Source organism: Strigops habroptila, chromosome 3 (genome assembly GCF_004027225.2).
Source record: "Strigops habroptila isolate Jane chromosome 3, bStrHab1.2.pri, whole genome shotgun sequence".
NCBI classification, from domain to species: Eukaryota; Metazoa; Chordata; class Aves; order Psittaciformes; family Psittacidae; genus Strigops; species Strigops habroptila.
Window position 1 is genome coordinate 50,155,588 of NC_044279.2, and position 21,511 is coordinate 50,177,098.

At 37.7% G+C, this 21,511-nt stretch overlaps 1 protein-coding gene across 5 annotated transcripts in view; it reads right to left on the minus strand.

The window, feature by feature from the left end:
• ANKS1B (ankyrin repeat and sterile alpha motif domain containing 1B) overlaps positions 1 to 21,511 on the minus strand; it is a 444,013-nt gene that overhangs the window by 154,311 nt on the left and 268,191 nt on the right. For all 5 annotated transcript variants that reach the window (XM_030479097.1, XM_030479093.1, XM_030479096.1 and 2 more), the window contains 2 exons: positions 15,617 to 15,715; positions 5,617 to 5,769 (listed from right to left, as the gene is read on the minus strand). In XM_030479097.1, coding sequence (XP_030334957.1) covers positions 5,617 to 5,769; positions 15,617 to 15,715 — 252 coding nt within the window. The remainder of the gene's footprint in view (positions 1 to 5,616; positions 5,770 to 15,616; positions 15,716 to 21,511) is intronic.

Below are 21,511 nucleotides of genomic sequence, written 5' to 3' on the forward strand. Positions count from 1 at the left end.
GAGAGAGTATCAATAACACTTCCCCAAAAGCTCAAAATTTGGACAGTAATTGAGTTTAAGAAACCATTTGGTAAACATTGATTTTACAGAAGACAAAGACTGAATCATCCATGTAAAAGACGGATGTATGGAAATAGAAGCTCATAGTGCAGGATAAACTAATAGAGAAGAAATGTAAACCAGGTCACTTACACGTAACCCTCCTCCCAGGAGTTCAGCTAGCTGTGATTCAAGGCCTACTTTCAGTACAGTGCGGTTGTGGAACCATTCTGTTTTCTTCTGAGAAAATTGCTAGGGCATGAGAAGGAGCTCTGAGGAAGTGCACAGGCTGAAGCATGCCAAGATTAGAAAGGTAAAGTTGCAGACATAATAAGATTGTTGAGACAGGGGAAACTGGCACCTCAAGGGTTCAAGTATAACAACACTGACATGAAAAGGTATAAAATCCTGAGATAAAAAAGGGAAATCAGGAGACAGCAGCTCAGCAACATCGTAGATCAGCCTGTTACAGGGAGCAGCAGAGGCCAGCCCTCCCCTACCTGAGTGATGACTACTTGGCCTTTAGACTTACTGACTCATTTGGTGGGGGTTGATTTAATGCCTAGTTCGTTCGTCCTAAAATGTATTGTGTGTGTTAGACAATAACTTGCTTTGTGCTTTTAAGCTGTGTGTATCTTGCTTGAAGAATCTCTTTGATAAAAGTTCCCTGAAGAGAGTGACTCCCCGAGGGGGAAGGTTACGTAAGTAATCCAGAATAACAGACAAGAATAATACAATTAGTCATGTTGAAAAGTATTTATGCTTTAAAGCACAGGTGCATAGTTTAGATGGGTTAGGGGATTTCAGAACATAGTGGACTATTCTTCGGCAGATGAAAAGTTCAGAAAAGATTCACGTAGCTACAGCATCAAATAAATTATGACTGAATCTGGGTACAGAATCTGATCTCTGTAATGAGTCAAGAATCCTGGGAGACAAAACCAGAAGGGTTGGGAAAGCCAATGGTGGGAGAAGGCATTCTGAATACTTAAAATCCCATGATGAGGAAATTAGAACAATGCTTTCCAGGAAGCACATACCTGAGAAAATAATGAAGCAAGTGGATCTGGGAAAACTCTTGATCTAAATGACAAGTAGATTAGTGAAACAGATTCTAAATTTCAAAGTCTGACTTGTTGTAAAAGGACAGAATGCTGGAGGGAACTCACAAGAAACACAAATGAATAACTTTAAAAATTACTCTTTTGATTTAAATGCTTTAAGTAACTGCTGCTTGATTGTGCTTGAAGAAACACATGCACTATATATGTGTAATATAAAAGCCTGAAAGAAACTGGCACTTGAGTTAGAGCAGACATTACCTTGCTGGAATAACTTGCAATAAATTGCAGGGAGCTGCACATTAAATTTGTTTCTTAATGCCAGTGAGGTAGCTGGAGGACTAGAGAAGCTGAGCGAAAATGGCCTTTACTGGCCACTGGTGTCTCAGACCTTCTACCTCTCTCATATGCCTGGCATTCTCCTCACAGATTTTTTTTAAATGTGCTTGCCTAGATGATAAATTCCAAGGATGATAAGACAATGTTGGAAATAGAGCAAGAACTGTTCTTTTTAGGAAGATAACAAGATTCAAAGCTCTGATCATTCCAGCATCCTATGAGAGTAAGGGGTAACTTGCAAAGGTTAACTTTAATCATAGAATCATTTAGGTTGGAAAAAACCTTTAAGATCATCCAGTCCAACTATAAAACTAATGCTGCCAAGTCCACCACTAAATGCCATGACTACATTTCCTAAATACCTCCAGGGATGGTGACTCAACCACTTCTCTGGGCAGCCTGTTCCAATGCTTGACAACCTTTTTGGTGAAGAAATTTTTCCTAATATCCAATCTAAAGCTCCCCTGGCACAGCTTGAGTCTGTTTCCTCTTACCCTATCACTTGTTACTTGGGAGAAGAGACTGACAATCGCCTCACTACAACCTTCTTTCAGGTAGTTGTAGAGAGCGATAAGATATCCCCTGAGCCTCCTTTCCTCTTGGCTAAACAACCCCAGTTCCCACAGCCACTCTTCATAGGACTTGCTCTCTGGACCCTTCAAGCCTTCTTTAGAACTATTCCAGCACCTTGATGTCTTCCTGGTAGCGAGGGGCCCAGAACTGAACACAGTATTCAAGGTGCAGCCTCACCAGTGCTGAGTACAGGGGGATGATCACTGTCCTGGCCCAGAGCTGATACAAGCCAGGATGCCGTTGGCCTTCTTAGCTGCCTGGACACAAGCTGGCTCATGTTCAGCCACTTGTTAACCAACACCCCCACGTCCTTTTCTGCTGAGCAGCTTTTCCAACCACTGTTCCCCAAGCCTGGAGCGTTCCATAGGGTTGTTGTAGCCCAAGTGCAGGACCCTGCACTTGGCCTTGTTGAAGCTTGTACAATTGGCATTGGCCCATTGATTCAGCCTGTCCAGATCCCTCTGAAGAGTCTTTCTACTCTCAAGTGTATCAATACTCATACTAAAACTAATCTTCTTAGTATGACAGTAGAGTGAGACAAACTCCTCTAGGAAGCAATCCAGATAATTAACCATAATTTAACCACCCTGAATCATCTTCTGGATGACCTTTTCTTTCTCCATTCTCGATAGTTTATAAGGGAATTTAGGGTGGCTAGCTTCACTCAGCTGCAGGGAGAAATATGCTTTCTTCTTTCAATCTTCCAAAAAATGAAGTGTTTGCTTTAATAACTTAATTGACTAGATTTATGCCTTGAAGTAGAAGAAATGTATCTTGGTCAGCATCACATAGAAGTTCAGAGGCATGTGATAAGTAAAACTCATACTATTACTCAATAAGTAATACCATGTTGAGACGGATTAGGATAAAGGATGATTTCTAATTTAGATCTAGGAACAAAAATCTAAAACTTCATGAACTTCATTCACAGACATGTGAGTTCATGATCACAAAAGGTGTAGAAAGAAAGCAATAAAGACTTTTTTCTTTTTTTTTTTTTTTTAAAGATGTAAAGAAGGGCTTGTGAAAAATTAAATGTCCTGTTCTCTCCTCTGTCCTTTCAACTATGCTAGTTTACCTAACAGATGATATTATCTCTATGTTCAAGTCTGTTTCTACACCTCCAGAAGCCATGGAGGACTTTCCAATGGCTGAATAGAAAGAAACACCAAGTATGAACTAAGGAATTCATTACACCAAAGAAGAAATGGGTTTTATGTCAAAGTCAGGGGCTGCAACTTTTTAAACTAAAAACTGATGGCTAAAATTAAGAAATTATCATATCTGTAGCCCTTGATACATTTTTATCACTTATTTAGCATAAGTGCAAATGATGCTTCTTGCTCCATCTACAACTTGAGCACCAAAAGCCACCAAAACATGGTACTCAATTATTTTCAGGATGTTAAGTCTGGCTTTTTTCTGATTTTTCAGTTGCCTGGATTCTGGCCTACTCAAGTCAGAAATCCTATTCCAGAATTAGTGGCTTTGACCTTTATGCATCTCTTTATGAAAATCTTTATGTTATAAGTTCTTGTTTTCCATTGCCTGAATGGGAAGCGAGACCTTTGAATTCAATTTCAGACAGCAGGCCTGCCGGTCAGAGATAAGTATCTTGTTCTGCCAGACTGCACAATGATTCAAACCAATTTCTTGTCCACTTCTGAAAGATTCCCCTCAATTGAAACATAAAAATAACAGTAAATACTTTTTTAAGCTACAGATTTTCTCAATGAACATTGTATCATTACAGTTAGCTACTACTGATTGGTGGGAATCAAATATATACTGACTGGACTAAACCTGAAATTCTGAGACTGTAGAACTGTTTATTTATTATGGTCCTGAACAACATAATCTACTATCATATCAGGTGAGAGAAATATTTATCTTTGTAGGTGTCTGTATCTATACAAATACCTACACAACTGTTTAACAGCTGCTTCTTGCAACTCATGGCAAAAGGGAGTGTTTGCCCAAGAAGTACAGGCCTTCAAAATAACATGATGTTAATCTTTAAAATTAGAGGGATATATACTGGTCTGGTTTATACTAACTTTACAGAAGTGTATTCATATTAACTTCAGTGCAGGTGCTTCCCTTTTCATCATTTTAAGCAAGTTTGGAATCAAACCACCAGCCTTTAATGAGGTTTTAATGATCCACTTGGGGGAGCTAAAGGGTAATTTGTTTCCAAACTGATTGTGGCAAAATGTTTGGGATGCAAAATTAAGTTTCAGAAGACAATATACGCAAAGTCATCCACTTCCTTGAACTCAGTGCTGGTTGTTAATCTATATTATCTTCTGGAGCAAAGGGTTCCCAGTTCTTATTAAAATTACAGCCGCATATAGAAAAAAGAATCACAGTTATAAACAGCTTAGTAGCAGACACCCATAATAGCATCAATCATATCCTGACTTTAATTATACACCTACGACATATATTGAATGCAAAAGCCATAACATGTTAGGCAGAGTTTGGTCCTTACTCTACATTTTTGTGCTAGTTAACATTAACTGTAATGTGACAACAAGAAAAAAAAATCTAACATGCAACGGTTTTGTCTTTCAGTTAATATCAAAAACCTCCTTTTTTTTTTTTTTTTTTTTTTTTTTTTTTTTTTTTTCCCCTTTTCTTTAGATGCTGGTCTTGAGCTATATCTGCTTGTGGCTCATGCACCAGTTACTATGTTGAAACATGGCTTTGCAGCTGCTTTGTCTTATGCTTGATTGCCTATGGTTATTGGTAGTTCTTTGACTGTTCTGAGTTAGGCACTAATTAGAGGCAGAGAGAGATGCAGTATTTTCCATATTGGAAGGAAGAGCACAGCTTTTTTTCTTTGAAGAGCCACTAAAATATGATCTTGGGCTTTTTTTCCATGCAGAGATTGCTCTAAAGTTCAGATAAACTGACAATACAGTTGATTTCAAAAGCTACAGCGAATCCAAAGCTATAATCATGTCTTTTATAAAAGGAATAAAATTCAATTTCAGTCACATAACTTACATGAAAATTCCATTGGCAAAGCTGTACTGTCAATGTCTCCACTGCATAAGCTTCATCTCATTCCAATTACTCTGCAGTGCAGTCCAAGTTCATGGTTGCCCATATGTGGGCATCTAATTTAACTGACTCATGTAAATAAAGTTTCAAGAAAAAGTGATAATTAAATAAAATATTTTTTCCTTTAGCATAACTTACTCGCTATGTTTAAAGTTTCCTTATTTTATGTTTAATTTAGCCAGAGCATGTGGAAAAATTAAACTCTAAGTATCTTTACAGGAAGCACTGTTGCTAGGCACTCTAAAAGCAAAGGCTTATGCTTTGTAGCTATAAACTACCAAAATATATTTTTAAATGTCATTCAGCATCCTGAAGGCAGACACAATCATGCTGATTGAATACCATGCGAAAGACAGTAGCAAAGCAAATGGAAGCAAAGGGTACAGTCAACTTAGGTATAGGCACGAAAGCTATAATCGTTAACAGTACTTGATGACAGCATAGTGCAATTTGCTTTTGTGCTTTCTCTTTGATAAGTAAGACAAGTATTATAACATATTTAGGAGGAACTATTAGTGCTATAAATTGATCAACTTACATTAATTAATTCAATATCCCAGATTTTTTTCACAAGGTCCATCGATGTATAGCCATTAATTAGAAAGGATTTGGTATAGTCACCCAGTTCAATGGAATCCAGCCATTCAGCTACAGAGGCGGGGTTGTAGCCATCATGACCAATCTGCTTCATCTGAAAACCAAGAATGAGTAAGAATTACTGATGATATTCATTAAACATCTTTCAGAACAGCAGTTATGTGTATTAATTTCTTCACAGAGTTACCTTATTCTTGGATCAGCATTCTTTTAATGATTAGTAAATGTGAAACAATTTTGTGAGCAAAAGCACTAAAAAAAGCTTTGTTTTCAATGTATCTTTCTCTTACGATGGCTTGCCTTTTAAACTATACTAAGACTGGAGCTGGAGTTCAGTTCTTAGTAGATATCATAGAATCCTCAAGTGAGAGAAGGCAAAAAGGTGAAAGAGATATTATTAATATCCTGACTTCAAAAAAATGTCAGATTTACACCTAAGATTTCACACAAGGGTTTAAAAAAGTCTCTTTCCTCTACCTGGTCAATTTTTCATGGAACTTCTGGGAATTTAACATATTTTAGATAGCTCTCTCTGTCTATAAAGTTGCTTGAGATTGGACAAATCGAACCAAGTATTATTGGAATGGAACTGGCAGAATGACACACACAGAAGCACACCACTTGCATTTATACAGCAACACAGTCACAATAAGCATAATCACACAAATCTTGTTTTCCTAACAAACTAAAAAATACCACTGGCCTCTTATTTTTGTGAATATTATTGTCATGCTACTAAGAAGTAAAGAGCTGCATTTCTTCTTTCACAATTGCCTCTCAGTGACACAAGCCAAGATTTTCAAGCTAGCCACTAAAGATAAAAATGTACAAAGCCTCTACCTGTGCAGCTTGTTATGCCATATTGTTTTTATGAATTTTAAAGTAATTTGTCAGAGGTAGAACAAAGTAGAAAGAAAATGTGTAATAGCCTCAATTTTCAACAGTATTATATGCATATCATCTTTCTATAGAAGTGTAACTATTGCAAACTTGATGATACACTGAAATGGTAAACTGCTAAGAAGCTTTATAGGTTTAGAAACCCTGTGTTTTGCACAGGTTCTCCTGACTATGCAAGGGTGACACTGCATGGTGAAAGACAGTCCCCATTTCTGCCTGCTTATGTGCATTCCTGCTTTCTAAGAAACAAGGGAAGCATGACAGAAACATAATGCTTTGAGTTTAAGTTTGAAGTGAGTGACAAAGTAATTTAACAAAGAGACAATTCTGGTCTTAATATCTTGCCTGAACCAATTTATCTCCCACAGTTTATTTGAAATACAATTTGAATTCAAAGCAGAGAAAAAAATTAATGTCTGCATCTGAAAGCCACAGTAGTGTTCATCGATCTGTCTGTTCAAATACAGAAAGCCAGCATGTCATTATCTTGATCTTAGTTTCCTGCCATATCAGAGAAGAGTGATGCAGGCAGACTGCATCATGGATATAACAATTTACTCTTTGGTCTTTGCTACAGATTTTGGATACAAAATGTTCATGGAAGTATTTAAATGATGTAGTGAAATCACTATCTTAAATCATAAAAGAGAGACAAGAAATCACATAAATTAACAATGGGAATCAGCCTTTCAGGTCACTTCTGTAACATGGGAGTGATTAGAAAGTGAGAGTTCAGTTTTGTTGTTGAACTTGACATTTTGGAATTTAGTTCCATCCTAATTTATAATTAAATTTTTAGATGTCAAAAGCATGGCAAATTCTTCTTTCATTGTCATACAGACTTACTTCAAATCTTAGACTGGTGGTCTAGCAGACTGCAAAACCATTGGAAGACCCTGGGAACTCTGACTCCTGGGAAGCTTATTTCAAGATTTGAAACAAGGTATGCTTTAAAACTGACATTTGAGGAAGAAAAAACTAATACAGAGAAGACATGAAGAGGATGTACAGGGAACACATGACTTTTGAAACATATAAGGTATTTTTGTTTCCTTTCTCTACCAAAGAAAAGTGAAGCACCTTTGAAACAATTTTCAACATAGCCAGATGGGGCATGTTATGCAAATTAATTATTTTTTTATTACTATTTGATCTTTATGTTTAATAAATTCTGATTTTACCAAGTTGGGGGTTTTTTGGTTTTGTTTTGGGGTTTTTTTTTTTTCTTTTTTTGACCTGCTTATTGAGAAACCTCATGCAGTCTCTTCTGTAGTTCTGGTAAACCATCAGCCTCTATGAAAAGCAAACACAGCATGGGAAGTTTCTTGAATTCCAATTCCCACTGGCAATCTCTATCGAAGGGGTTGTTAAAATAGATATCACTCTACTACGGTGTGTTGCAAAAGGCTGCAGGCAAACAAACACAGGTGAACAATCCAATAAGCAAGAGGCTGAGAACAACTGAAATGTATGTGACAATTTCATTCTCTGGATTTGGTGTCAATAGACAAATTGTCACTGGGTCACTCAACAGCCTACATGAAAATACACTGGGCAGCAGCCGGCTCTGCAAGCATTTTGTTTTTCACTGTCCCGGAGATTTGGCTGCCTGTATTCAAGGCCACATTGGGGATAGTGCTGCTGCATAGCCTTGGATCAGACCCGTGTGAGAAAGAGCAGTGAGAACCCTGGTTGGGGCCAGCCCACCTTCTCCAGGAGCTGCATCTGAGCTCTGGTGCACATCCCTGACATTCACTCAAGCTATGCCATAGGTACATCTGTGCCTCGCCATGCACCTTGCTGATCCTCACCCACTGACTCGCCCTCCTGAATCAACCTTGTCCCATCCTCATCCTATGGATTTGCCCTGGGAGGCGGCTATTCATGGTCACTGCCACCATCCCTGCCCTTGTGCCAGTGCTCCCTGCTGGCCCCACTGTCCCCTCTCTGCTCCCAGCACACCTGCCCTGGCAGGACAAGCTCCTCCTGCTGCTCCCATTGCAGAAAGTAAACCTCAGAACTAGAATATTTGCCAGCAGTTTCAGCACATAAGCAGTATTTTGTTTTGTCATGAAGGAAGAACCACTTTCTTATCTAAAACAGATTTCCTAGAATGTGTCTAATACATGAGAATCAATAAACTTTCAGTATCCGTCCTCTCATATGGAAAGTTCTGTTCTGTCTGTTAATAACAACCACCAGCTTATTAAATGTCATTCATAGCTGGCTGAATGTTTGCCTTTCAAATATTTATTGACAGACAGATCAGTTATCTAGATGTGACAGTATCATTAGTAACATCTGCTTTTCTTAAAAATGTTATGTAGCTTTTTTTTTTTTTTTTTTTAAAAAGAAAGCCACTTGGAAGTATCTGTCTGGAAGTGCTGCCCCCTTTCTTTATTAGAGCTCCAGTTTAGCTGCATCTTACCCCAGTTCTCATTAACAGGTCATGGCTCTTGGACTGTTTGTATTTTTTTTCTATACTGCACCATGATGTTAGACTCCTCTTACAGATTATATACACACACTGTATGCTTCCTTGCTGATGCTATTTCCTGACTGATTTCTGTTTTTGAAAGAAGAAACTCCTCCTATCTACTGACTGTATTTCCATGTATACTATTTCAATCATTTCACACCAGCTACAACACATGCACCAGTGGTGTCAAACATCTAAGCAGTTATGTGCATATTGTTTGACTCAGAGCAATATAAAACCTCTAAGCTTCAAGCCATGACAGCCTTTCAAATATAAACTGCTCATAAATAGGGGCAGTATTGTTCTTCTGCAGACAATGCTACTAGTTCATTCAGTTGTTATTTTTAAAGAACAGTATCAGTGTAAGCTGTTTCACTGCAGATGATCTTAGTATGCAGACTACGGAAAAGGCTAGAAATAAAGCCCACAGGATTTAGAGTAAAAGAAATATTTAAGAAAATATCACATAAACAAAGCATGGAAGAAGACACAAACCATAAGAGATTTCTCTCCTAGGTCCTATTGATCTACCACTGGTGTTGCTTCCTTTGAAATTAATAGAAAGCAGAAGCCAGAAAGAGCTGTTTCTCATAATAAAATAGTAATGTCAAGTAGCATCCTAATGGGTTGAGAAATCCTTTACAAGCGACTGGGTGTGCATCAGACTTTTTACAGGTGCATCACTGCTAAATCTATACAATATTTATCATTAGGATAGAAAGTACCTGAGTTTTTGTCTCTGAAGGGTAGCCAAATAAACACAGAACTTCAAAGTAATCACATATGCACCAGAAGCATCAAGGTGAATTCAGTAACATGGACTATAACCAGTTTCCTCTGATCTTCTTAGACAGATGGAGAACTAATGCTATTTTCTCCACAGGTAATATCACTATCTTGTGGACCTCAACACTGTGTGTATTAAAATCAAGCTTTTTATCTGCTATATAAGGAGAAAGAGATGACTTGACTTTCACAGCTTTTTTAAATGATGGCTATGATTATAGTGAATTTACACTTGTGTTGGTTTGCAAGAAAGATCTTTTTAGCTAGCACATAATGATTTCTTTTAAACTGCTGGCCTATCCGAGAGATTTAAGCAGCACTTTTGGGAAGTTTCATGAAACTATCAACCACAAATCTAAGTAATTCTAGCTGATTGCAATGGAGGAAGTATCAGTTCTCTTTTCGCCTGTTTTCATCAGATGTCTATTATGTATTATGTACTTTGCAAACACAATCAGTTGAACTCATGCTGTTGAAAGAGGAGATAATTCGTCCTCTGGAGGAGTGAAAGAGAAGGCTTGGGAGAGTCATACTTCTAAAGACCAGAGGGCCTGGATGGCACAGGGCTACCACACGGAGCTGGTGCCTGTGCAGAAATTGAGCTTGCAGTCAGGAGCAGAGAGACAGCTCTCAATGGGGATGGGCACAACTCCCTAAGGACCTGAGAAGACTTTGCATTTGCAGCTGTTGAGAAAGGCACTGACTGAAAACAGGGACCTGCCTGCAAAGATACAGTGGGTGAGAAAGAGCTGCATATAAACTTTTTGGTTTTCTATTCTGTCTACCTTGACACGTTTAAAAAGTTAACTATTCAAGCCTGTGTTCTATTAATGTTTGACTTTCCTTTCTGCTAATCAAAAGCCTTCCATCTTCTCATGGAGCTTACTACAAAAAGAGTACAGGCATGTTCATTTCACAGTACTGCCTAATTCAGGATCCTGTCCTGATGGTAAATCCAGAATACTCCTGAGTTCAGTGTTTCCTACCTAAGACTGCCAGCATTGCAATAGGCACCATTTCTATGGTTTTTGCAGTTGGAATTTGTCTTCTGAATTTAAAGGAAAATAGATGCCCACATATTTTTTTTTTTTTTCTGGAAAAATTTAGACAGGTCCACATCCAGAAGACTGAAAAGACCTTCTAGCTCTTCATCAGACATGATGTCTGGGACAAGGGAAGACCAGGTCTCATTCAGTGTTACTGAGGATGATGCATGCAACAGTTTAGTACCTTGCTGTTGCATATTATGTAATCTTAAGAGGACCTAAATCTGGAATTTGTGGAATAAGAGGAATCTCTGGCCTTTGATCTCAGGAGTTTCTATGAGTATAATTTCTAAGAGCAGTCCTGTGGATATTTGTTGGTACTTTAGTGCATACAGCTAGAGCTATTCCTATTTCTAGCCAGGAAAGAAATTCCCAGAGGCATTCGAAAGAGGAAAAACAGCAAGGTAGAAAGAAGTTTCTTTGAATCATGTTTTTCATCTTCATTTCCAGAAGACCAGAAACAAGGAGTCATGGCCAGAAAGGGTCATAAGCGTTATGACACCATTTTGCAGCATCTCCTAGTTTGGACACTGTCTTTAGGAATGGAAGTTGCAATGATCTACTTTTTAGCTGTGCTAAATGGAAGGATTAAATCTGCTTGCTAAACTCTGGGATGTCAAAGTCAATAGCAATACAGCAGTTCAAACATATGATGTGGTCTTTTTCTGTTACATACACAGCATAGTTAATGCGCACACACACAGTTGTTCTGTTTTCCTAAATGCCAGACTTACTGTGCTTGCACAAAAGAATGTTACATGTGAGTAATAGATCCAGCATTTTTTTGGAAGCACAGCTTTACTGCTCATATAACTACTCACAGAGAGCATGTGCTCATAGCCTTTCATATCCTACTTCTTGTCTGGTTCTGCAAAGCACCCAGGAAAGAGGCTGGCTGCCTGCTACAAGATTTCCAAACTTGCTTTGTGCTGAGACCACTCTGTACAGGAACAAGCTGCATACTTTAAGAATAACTCTGAAGCCAGGAGAAAGCTGCTTGCAGCTAACATCTTTCTTCCATCTGTCAAATGAGAGAATGTGTTCCCATTACACACTGGGAGAAGGAGCCATACACTGAGCATCCCACACAAAAACAATCCTTTTTCTTATCTAAGTTCTCAGATAAGCTAGGATAATTCTTATTTTCAAAAACATTTTTAGGTTTTGAGGAACCCATTGAGAAATCACTTGCACATAGGTCTGGGATGCTGAAATAACTTGACAATGCTCTTTAGTTTCCTATGTCTCGTAAGTATGGCTAAAATTTTATGTCATGACTGCTAGTATTTTCTTAGTCAATTAAGCATATCCTGCACACAGTTTATTTCCCAGTATTATTTTTTTTTTCCGCAAGTCCTGTACTTGCAGCTTCAGTATCTTTTTGGACATTGTCTCTACCTAAAATCTTCTGCCTCTAAAATCATTCTCCAAATATTTATAGATTTCATTCTTTTTAAAAGAAGAAATATTAAATGCCATATCAAACTCTGCTACGAAATTTGCTCTAAGACTGATGTCAGGTATAAAATATTTCCGTTTCAAGAATTAACTTTACAAATCAGAGTTCTACTGGAGTGTCTTAACCTTATCTAATAATAATAAGCCATAAAGTGCTCTAGTTAATATTAATGTGAAACTTGAATAACTTAAATTATATTAGTGTAAGAGGAAAATTTGGGCTACTAGCTCTAATCCAACAAAAATAAAGGGTATTTTGAAAAGCAAAAATCTAACCGAAAGATTTCAACTCTACCTAACTGATGCAAACATACCAAACACAGAATCATCAGGGAAAAATATTTTGAGAAATCTGGGTAAACATAACTTTTTATAATGGTTAAACACTGCATTAAAACCTACAATAATTAATTCATCTATATTTGGACAGATATGTGGGGTTTTTTCTCATTTAAAACTACTTCAAGCTGTAGAAGGTGGTTCCTAAAAAGCCTGCTGGTGTTTGAAGTATAGAAATTCACCACTCCTTAGGAAGCCAGCAATTATGAATATAAAGAGAGTCTTTCTTTTCAGCCACTAAATGCCTGTTGCATTTTCAGACTGCAGAGATGAATATTGATGAGAAGAGAATAACAAAAAGAGCTTTAAAAAAGGAGTATTTTAAAACCTTGACAGTAGATTTGTTCCTTGATTTAGAATCATAGAATAGCTAAGGTTGGAAAGGACCCTAAGATCCTTTAGTTCCAACCCCCCTGACATGGGCAGGAACATGTTGCACTAAACCATGTTGCCCAAGGCTCTGTCCAACCTGGCCTTGAACACCGCCAGGGATGGAGCATTTTACCCTCCAAGCTTATTCAAGACAGCCTGAGTATATGGCTTTAAGTTAAGTCTTGTTCCATAGATAGTTTTTAAAGCACTTAACTTCCACCTTAAAATTTGAGTTAAAAAGTATCACAAGACATGAAACATTAATAGTAAAACTAAAAATAACATCATCAGCAATGTTATTAAGTACTAAACACAAGGAGTCATCAAGTTTTAAATTAAATGAGGAACAGAAAAGAGGTACACGTTCAAAACAAACAAACTGAAAGAATTTTTATCTAATGAGATTCAAATTAGTGAAGCTTCAATTATGGCTTGAGATCTTAAAATATTTAGATGGTATGCACTATTTTGAATGCATGATGACAGAGCTGAACTTATCAACAAACAAACAGATATACTGAAATATTTCATGGTTCCTTGCAGAATGTGAAATTTTTTTAAATCTTCAGCAAGCTGTTGTGAATACAGCAAGGGTGGGTTACATTAGATAAAATGAATTTTTGGGCCCCGTGGCTATTCTGACAGCTGTGCCTTCAAAAAAACTTGGTTTTGAATTGAAAATTATGTATTTTTACTGTCTAAGCTCTCTTGTATTGCCGAGTCATTTAAGTGCAGAAATACGATGCACAGCTTCAGCATTTGACTGTGCTTGTTTTGGTTTAAAATTCTTGCATCAAAGATGTTAAAAACATGGTCCTTTAGGATTGGTTTTTCTAGCTCAACAGGGAAGCTGCTAACGTCTACCTCTCCTATTATTCAGTCCATGCTTCAAGCCATTCTGTCAATTATCTTTGGTTCAGAAGATGTTAATTCTTCCAAGTAACTGCATAACCATCTTGTTCTCAACTGGTTTCCAGAACATCTCTAGATCTTGAGTCTGTCCTCCTTTCTCACATTAAGCATATTTAAAAAAGACCTCAGTTGGAGTTTTATGACAGAATCTGGTCTCAGCACTAAATACTCTCCAAAAGCAGACATTCTTAACAATGTCTTCACAAACACAGGTTATCAAGTGTGGATAGCACTAACATTATCATATATTAACAATCCATTCATTAATTTCAACAACTTTAAACAAGAATACAAGAGAGCTGATCTCTCTGTGAAAAACAGAAAAAATATATAATCAGTTAAGAGCAGGGATTAAGATTACAAAATTTTGTTTAAATGATAACATTGCTGAAAAATTCATAAATTAATAGTTAAAACTTAAATATCTATTTTAAGTAATCAAATGCTACTTTTCTACACCTTACTATTTGTACCATTTAGCTCACTTGTCTATTATTATGTGTGGAATATTATTGCCTTTAATAATCTTTCATATTTCAGTGCACAGACTCTTATTGTAGTCATATATATATGACTAACACATCCAGATACAGAAATTGTTCACAACTTCTATTTTTTTCCCATACAAAAGCAACCCTTGTTCTCTTTTACAGGTGATCCATCCAGTAAGCCCTGATGCATCAAAAAGCCTCTTCTAGCAATGTCAACCTCATGTCTAGACTAAAAAGTCCTTTAATTACTCTTCTCATTCTCCGATATTACTAAATTGCAAGCAGACTGATCTCTATTTACCTCAATTATTCTACACATGCTGCTCCCAGAACTCTTCATGCACTTTATACTAGGTTTTATTCCAGTCCTAGTATTTTGCACTAAGTATCTGCATCATATATGGCAGCCTTCCGACCCTTACTGGTGTCTACTTCTCCTCATTCATTCTCCTTTTACAGATTTCCAAAATCAAAGAGTAAGTTATCATGGTAGGCGCACTCTCTCTCTTGTTTAGAATGCTAGTAGAAGCCTTCACTGATATGTTTTGGCATGCAAAATATAAAAACAATGCCTTTTTATCACCAATTTTAAAATCTATAGTTTAAACCAGCTAGCACCAAAAATTATTGGTAAAATGACTGCAAGTCATTCTGTCCACAGACAAGAAGCAAAACTCATGTACACAGCAGCAAATCAAATATGAGGCCTGCAGGAAGTCTCCACAGCTTACATGAAAGGCAGATATTAGGAAAACAAGATTTCATCCATGGCTTTTAAGAATACTTGTATAAGGGGCAAAGTATTTCCAGGTCAACTACTATGTAAAGACTAACAATCTGGAATTCACTGACAACTTCATTTGCACATACGTAATGACAGTCTATAAACAGATTGAAAAGCCAAAAATAAATAAAATAAATTCTAAACAGCCATCACTTCAAATTACAGATTTTACTCTCCCTTGCTTTGTTTGCCAATTACATCTATACAAATTGAGTTCAACGCAATGACATTACTTTATGCCACATTTGCATATGCAAAATCATGTCTACAAAACCAGTAGAGCATTATCTTTATCTCTGTTTGAAAAAGTATTTTAAATAATATGAAAGCTGTAGCTGTTAGATCCCTCACTTGGATAATGACAGAAACTATACCTTTGGGAGAAGCTGGATTGCTTGAAGTATTCTCTGTCTGTGTCCAGAGTTAAGGATTCCTATTTCCAAGAGATCCTGGTCCTCCATTACGTTGCTTCCCTAAAAATGAGGGAAAAAAAAAGGTGGAATACAAATGAAAAAACAACAGATGTCTTTAATAGCCTGAAACAATCCCTTCTGTTGCATTTAAGAAAGAACACTTTGCTTCACTTACAGTATCTGACAAGAATCATAAATTACTGATGACTGCATTCATTTTCACAACGACAAAAATATGGTGGAAGGTGCTTGAGATCATGGACAATTACTCTACTGCTGGCAGCACTGCCAGTGGAGAAATTGTAGCTCTCACTCAAGCCATATACCAGATATGAACCTTATTCCATTTGACTGGAACCAAGGACATGACTACAGAAATGTTCAGAACCTCTTCGTTTTTCAATTCCCCTCCTTTCTCACTCAGCTATACATGATGGCCATTTTTCTCTAAACTGGAAAATAATTAACATAGAATAAAATCAGCAGAGTGGATGAGGATAAAATTATTTAGTTCCTTGTTAGAAAAATAGTGAAGAGAGTGGTATCAATACACCCCATACAGTCCCCATTCCCCTAAATTTTACTGTACCAGTGCAATCCTAATTTTACCTATCGCTGTTCTTATTACTCTGCTTGTGGGCAGGTCAAATAATTCCTAACATGCAAACAGCTGAAAAAGATTATCTGTTCAAACAATACACAAAATAATTGCCCCAAAAGTCCATAAAATAAACCTCCACAAGCCTTTATTCTTAGGAATAAAGAATTTATTCCTAAGCCTTTATTCTTAGGAGTTGCTAGCAGTAGGGAGAGAACCTATAGCTACACAAACAGGATAATATCCTAAGTTCAGACAGTCTGACACCATCTAGATAGTAAGTTGAGCATTTGGAGGTTAAGGTACTTAATTAGCTGGCAGTGACTATCTGGAATCACAGGAGGCACAACGGTAGCTCAAAAAAGAGAATTGCAGCCAGGGATCAAATCAAGATTGTTCAATGTAGGCTGGCAATCTTGTATTCCTTTTTTAGACTACCTCATTTCAGACTAAACCCCAGCTTTTAAAAACATCTATTTTACTTTTAAAAGCTTCTAACTATTGAAGTTGCAAACAAAACCTGCAAAAAACCAGATGACCTGTCTTGAACTCTTAGCCCTGCTGGAGTCTTATGACACTAATTTGCTAGAAACAAGAATTATTATTTGTACTCATTTAACATTATCAGGCAATAGGCTTTATGTGAGCAAAACCATAAAAACTTCATCTCTACCTTTCCATTTGGCTTGCTGCTTCTGACTCAGTAGAGATCTTAAGCAGCAGCAAAATGAAAAGCTAATAGGTGTATAACAGAATATGCTTAAATACTTTGCTGAATCAGGGCTTCATAACGGATATGAATTCTTTCTGAATATTAAATCTCCTGTCCCACAGCAACATAGCTTTCTTTCAAAAAGCACACTGGAATACACCATACTTCACCCTGTTCAGCTGCTAAATCTTCACATTTTTCAGACGGACTGATCAGTTTACAGATGTACTCTTGAGGACTCTCAAGTGCTACTCTGCAGAGTATCCTGCAAAATCTAGGGGATGTCTTTTTAAGGCAATCATGGAAACTTTGCAAAGCTATTACATTTAAAATTATATTTCACAGTAAGTGGTATGATTTAAGACTCCCGTCTGCAAATCATATCCTGAAAGAATTTGTGTGCAGCATTCAGAACAGGAGCAGGCAGAGACCTGCTCTAAAGAGAGAAACTCTGCAATCATGCTGGTTTAAGTAGATCACATGGTGACAGAGTGCATGCAGCACAGGCTGTGGAAACAGCGATAGTGATGAGGTGAACACCCCCTTCATCTCCCTGGTAAACACATACAAAATATAATTTCCTCTTTCTTCCTTTCTCCTTTAGCAGAAACCTAAAAGAGGCTGTAAACTCATGGGAAGAACTGGGGAAGAAAACTTCCATTTTGGGCTGGATTCTCCAGCTGCTGGAAATAGCTAGCATAAATGGCTTTAAGGAAACTGAGCCAACTGAGGATCCAGTCCAAACCAAAGGCTGCACATTTTCATTCATTTTAATAAATGTAGCTATTTTGTTTACAGCTATTGCTTTCACTTCCTTTTGCTGTTTTTCATATTTCACCTTTCATCGCTGCATGATGTTGATGTACAATCACGGAGTACTCATCACTGAGCTACTACACACTGTTTACTGTGTGTCAGTAACCTTAGCATCCAGCTTCAAATACTGCAATGTTTAAAACCTAATCCAACTAATACTTAGGCACAGGAAAAATCCTGTCTATCCTGTCTATGTCATAGAAGCTGCATAGCAGAGAAAGCATTATTTTATTAATTCTTTATTTTTTTTTTCCTTATATGTTAGTTCGTACCTTTTTATTTCTTTGCAGCTGGTATTATATATTTTTTTAAAGTACGTCAATGCTACAAAATCAAATATTTAAAACTTTACAAAGCCCGGAATTCATGTGGCCTCCTTGTCCCCAGTCTAAGAAGGCAACAACCTGATCTTTCAATGTGCTCAGGTTCTGGAGCTTCTGCTGTCTGTTACCATTAGTGTCAACAGTAGCAGATACTCATCTCTCCTGTAGAATAAGACTTCATTGTCTCCTGCCATGGAGCCAAACCAGCTTTTCATCTTTCCACATGAGCAAACCGGGAAACTTTGGATACTCAGTATTATCCACTATCGCTTAACACAGAGGACTAAACTGACAGTAGTAGAAAGCTTCTGTCTGCTTTGCAGATATACCTGTGAAGAGAAAAAACCAGTTCCCCATATTTCTCTTTCCCTGGTGTCTTCTCCCCTTCTCTCCTTAATCCCAGAGCTTTTTTTTTTTTACCTGGTTACTCTTGCCCTCCTCCAGTCTCCTTCCATAGTCTCCTATGTTAAGAGTGAGGAAAACCTAACTTCCTTCTGTGGCAGATCAGAGATGAGATGAGAGGAGAAATTCTCTCCCTGCTCTTAGCTGCCATGCACACATTTATTATAAACTGGTCCCAATTTAACCTTTATTAACTTTACAGAGATGACATGGTAAGTGTAATTAAAATGAACATGAATGCAAGAGTGTCTTTTCACATCATTTTAGCCTTAAAAATAGCTGAACTACATCAGCTAAAACATTCACGAAAAAGCAGTTATTCTGGTAGACATCTAGAGAATTTGAATCCAAAGATTTAACTTTGATATGCTTATATACAAAAGAGGTTACAGGAATATAGGACAGAAATCTCTATTGGGGTTATTATGCTTTTATTATGTAATAAAAACATAAGAGGCTTTGTAATATTGCAGTTTCTTAAGTCTATAGGAAAACTTGGAAGCAAAACTTCTCAGAATTAAAGCAATAAGAATATATCAAAATTTCTTACACTAGGACAGATTCAGATCTCATTCTCCTCAGCTTACACTGTTGAAATTCCTGTCCTGTTAACGCATAACATGTAGTCTTACTTATGAATTGGAAGGCTCCTGCTTCTGAAGTTCCAGTTAGGAAAAAGTGTAGCTGACTGCCCACCCCGGTCCCCCCCACCCCAGGATCTGTGGTTCTGCATAACTCTCAGGAATATCATCTTTTTCCCTGTAAGCACATAGAGGAAGCCAATCTTCTGAGTAAGAAGGCAGTAGTTTCACAGAACAGTTGGGCTCAAGAAAGAAGGAAAAACGACTCTGCATATGGGAGACTGGAGGCATATGAAAAACAACACAATTAAAAAACCTAAGAAATTTTGCCAAAACCTGAGATAGTTCCTATAAATAAGTTCAGAACAAAATACATAATGGTACACTATGAGATACAGATTTTACTGGCATTTATTTGGTTTGTTCCACACAAAATCATCTCTGGCGCTCTACACCTGAAGTTAATACCGACTTTCCTTAAAATGATGGATTAGACCTTTATGCCATATTCCAGATGTATGTAAGTACAGATATTTGTATAAAGAATCTTTAGAAAACAATTTAATTTGGAATACGTCAGATTTATAGCAAAAAAAAAAAAATTATTCTTTTTATTAAAACCAGACTAACTTCAATATATTAAACAGCTCAAAGAGTCTCTAAAATCCAAACTAAAAGATTGATAAACTTGTACACAACTTCATTTACTATCAAAAGAGAACAACTTTCAAGATTCTCAAAAAAAAAAAAAAAGACCAATACATATTTGATATCCTGCAGGAACAGAAGTACTTTGTCCCTGAAGATAATAAAACATGGCGATTAGAAGAACGCATTGGGATGGCAGGCATGATTGGATGTTTCTCATTGCCCTTCTTTTGTAACTATGTTTTCACTCTGCCTCCACATATTTTCTGTGCTGGAGATCTGTGGTGAAAATTTCCAGTGCCTGGTTCTGTTGCTTAAGTAAAATGGTACAGGCGCTTTAAAACAGATGGCAGCTAGACTAGACTTATCTGAAAATTCACTTACTGAAGTTGGAAGAGATGTGCTGTAGGGAACAAACTACCTGCATACTCTTTTTGGTCTTACTGTTCTTCACCTTGGCTGATAGATTGAAAACCTGATAAAGGTGGGAGACAGGTTTCATAGTTTTTCATTGTAAAGTTTTGAGAAAAAACCTCAATAGGTAGGTAAATGCATATGCACCACTTTATGAAAATGGAGTAAAAACTGACTGGAAAAAAGAGAAAGAACAAGTTAATTTTGCATTTAAGGCTTTTTTCCTGCTTACAAAAGAAAAACCTGTTCTGTAAGAAGTAGAAGATTTGGGAGAGTTCTGGCTATAGGCTGGCAATGCCAACTAAACCGGCTTTTTCTATGCTCAGCTATATCAGCTGGAAGAGGAACAGTAGCAGATCTGGTGCTTAAAGCTGTGTAAGAGTGTCCTGGGTTCAGCTATAGCAGTCATTTTTCTCCTTCTTAGTAGCTGGTGCAGTGCTGTGTTTTTTAACTTTCAGCCTGGGAACAACACTGATAACATCGATGTTTTTAGTTGTTGCTAAGTAATGTTTACTCTGACCAAGGACTTTCTCAGTCTCATGCTCTGCCAGGGATGAGGGGAAGCCAGGAAGAAGCAGAGACAGGACACCTGACCCAAACTGGCCAAAGGGCTATTCCATACCACAGCACGTCATGGCCAGTATATAAACTGGGGGGAGTTACCCGGAAGGGCGAGATCACTGCTCGGATCGGGCTGGGTATCGGTCAGCGGGTGGTGAGCAATTGTATCCTCTCCCCTTGTTATTTCCCTTATCGTTATTATTATTAGTGGTAGTAGTAGTAGTCTCGTATTATACCTTAGGCTTAGTTACTGGACTGCTCTTATCTCAACCCGTGGGAGTTACATTCTTCCGATTCTCCTCCCCATCCCTCCGGGAGCGGGGGGAGGAAGAAGTTGCGGGGGGTGAGTGAGCAGCTGCGAGGTTCCGGCTGGGCTCAAACCACGACAAAGAGCTGCTACTCATGAGGTTGAGTTGAATACATCTTCTGTATAGCCATTATTGAGACCAAGTTCAACTGGAGATGCCAAGTGCTACTGGGAGCTGGCAGCAACTTCCGGTAACTTTTTTATGCTTCTGGTGTACTGGAAATTGGTTTGCCCAAGAACAGGGTTGGTGTGGGTTAGGGAAAGATGACTTCTTCGTACACTGTTGATGGGGCAGCACTCGTCTTGCACCACTCCCATTGAGCGAGGAGTGCTTGATGCTCTCCTTTGCCCTCTCCCAGCCACCCATGTAGTAATGGGCTGCACCATCAACATAATAAGATCAGTAGGAACTCTGAAGAGCTGGTACAGATGGCACCTAACACATAGCAATGGGTAGGATCATGGTGTATCCATATCACAGACAAGGCCTGGTG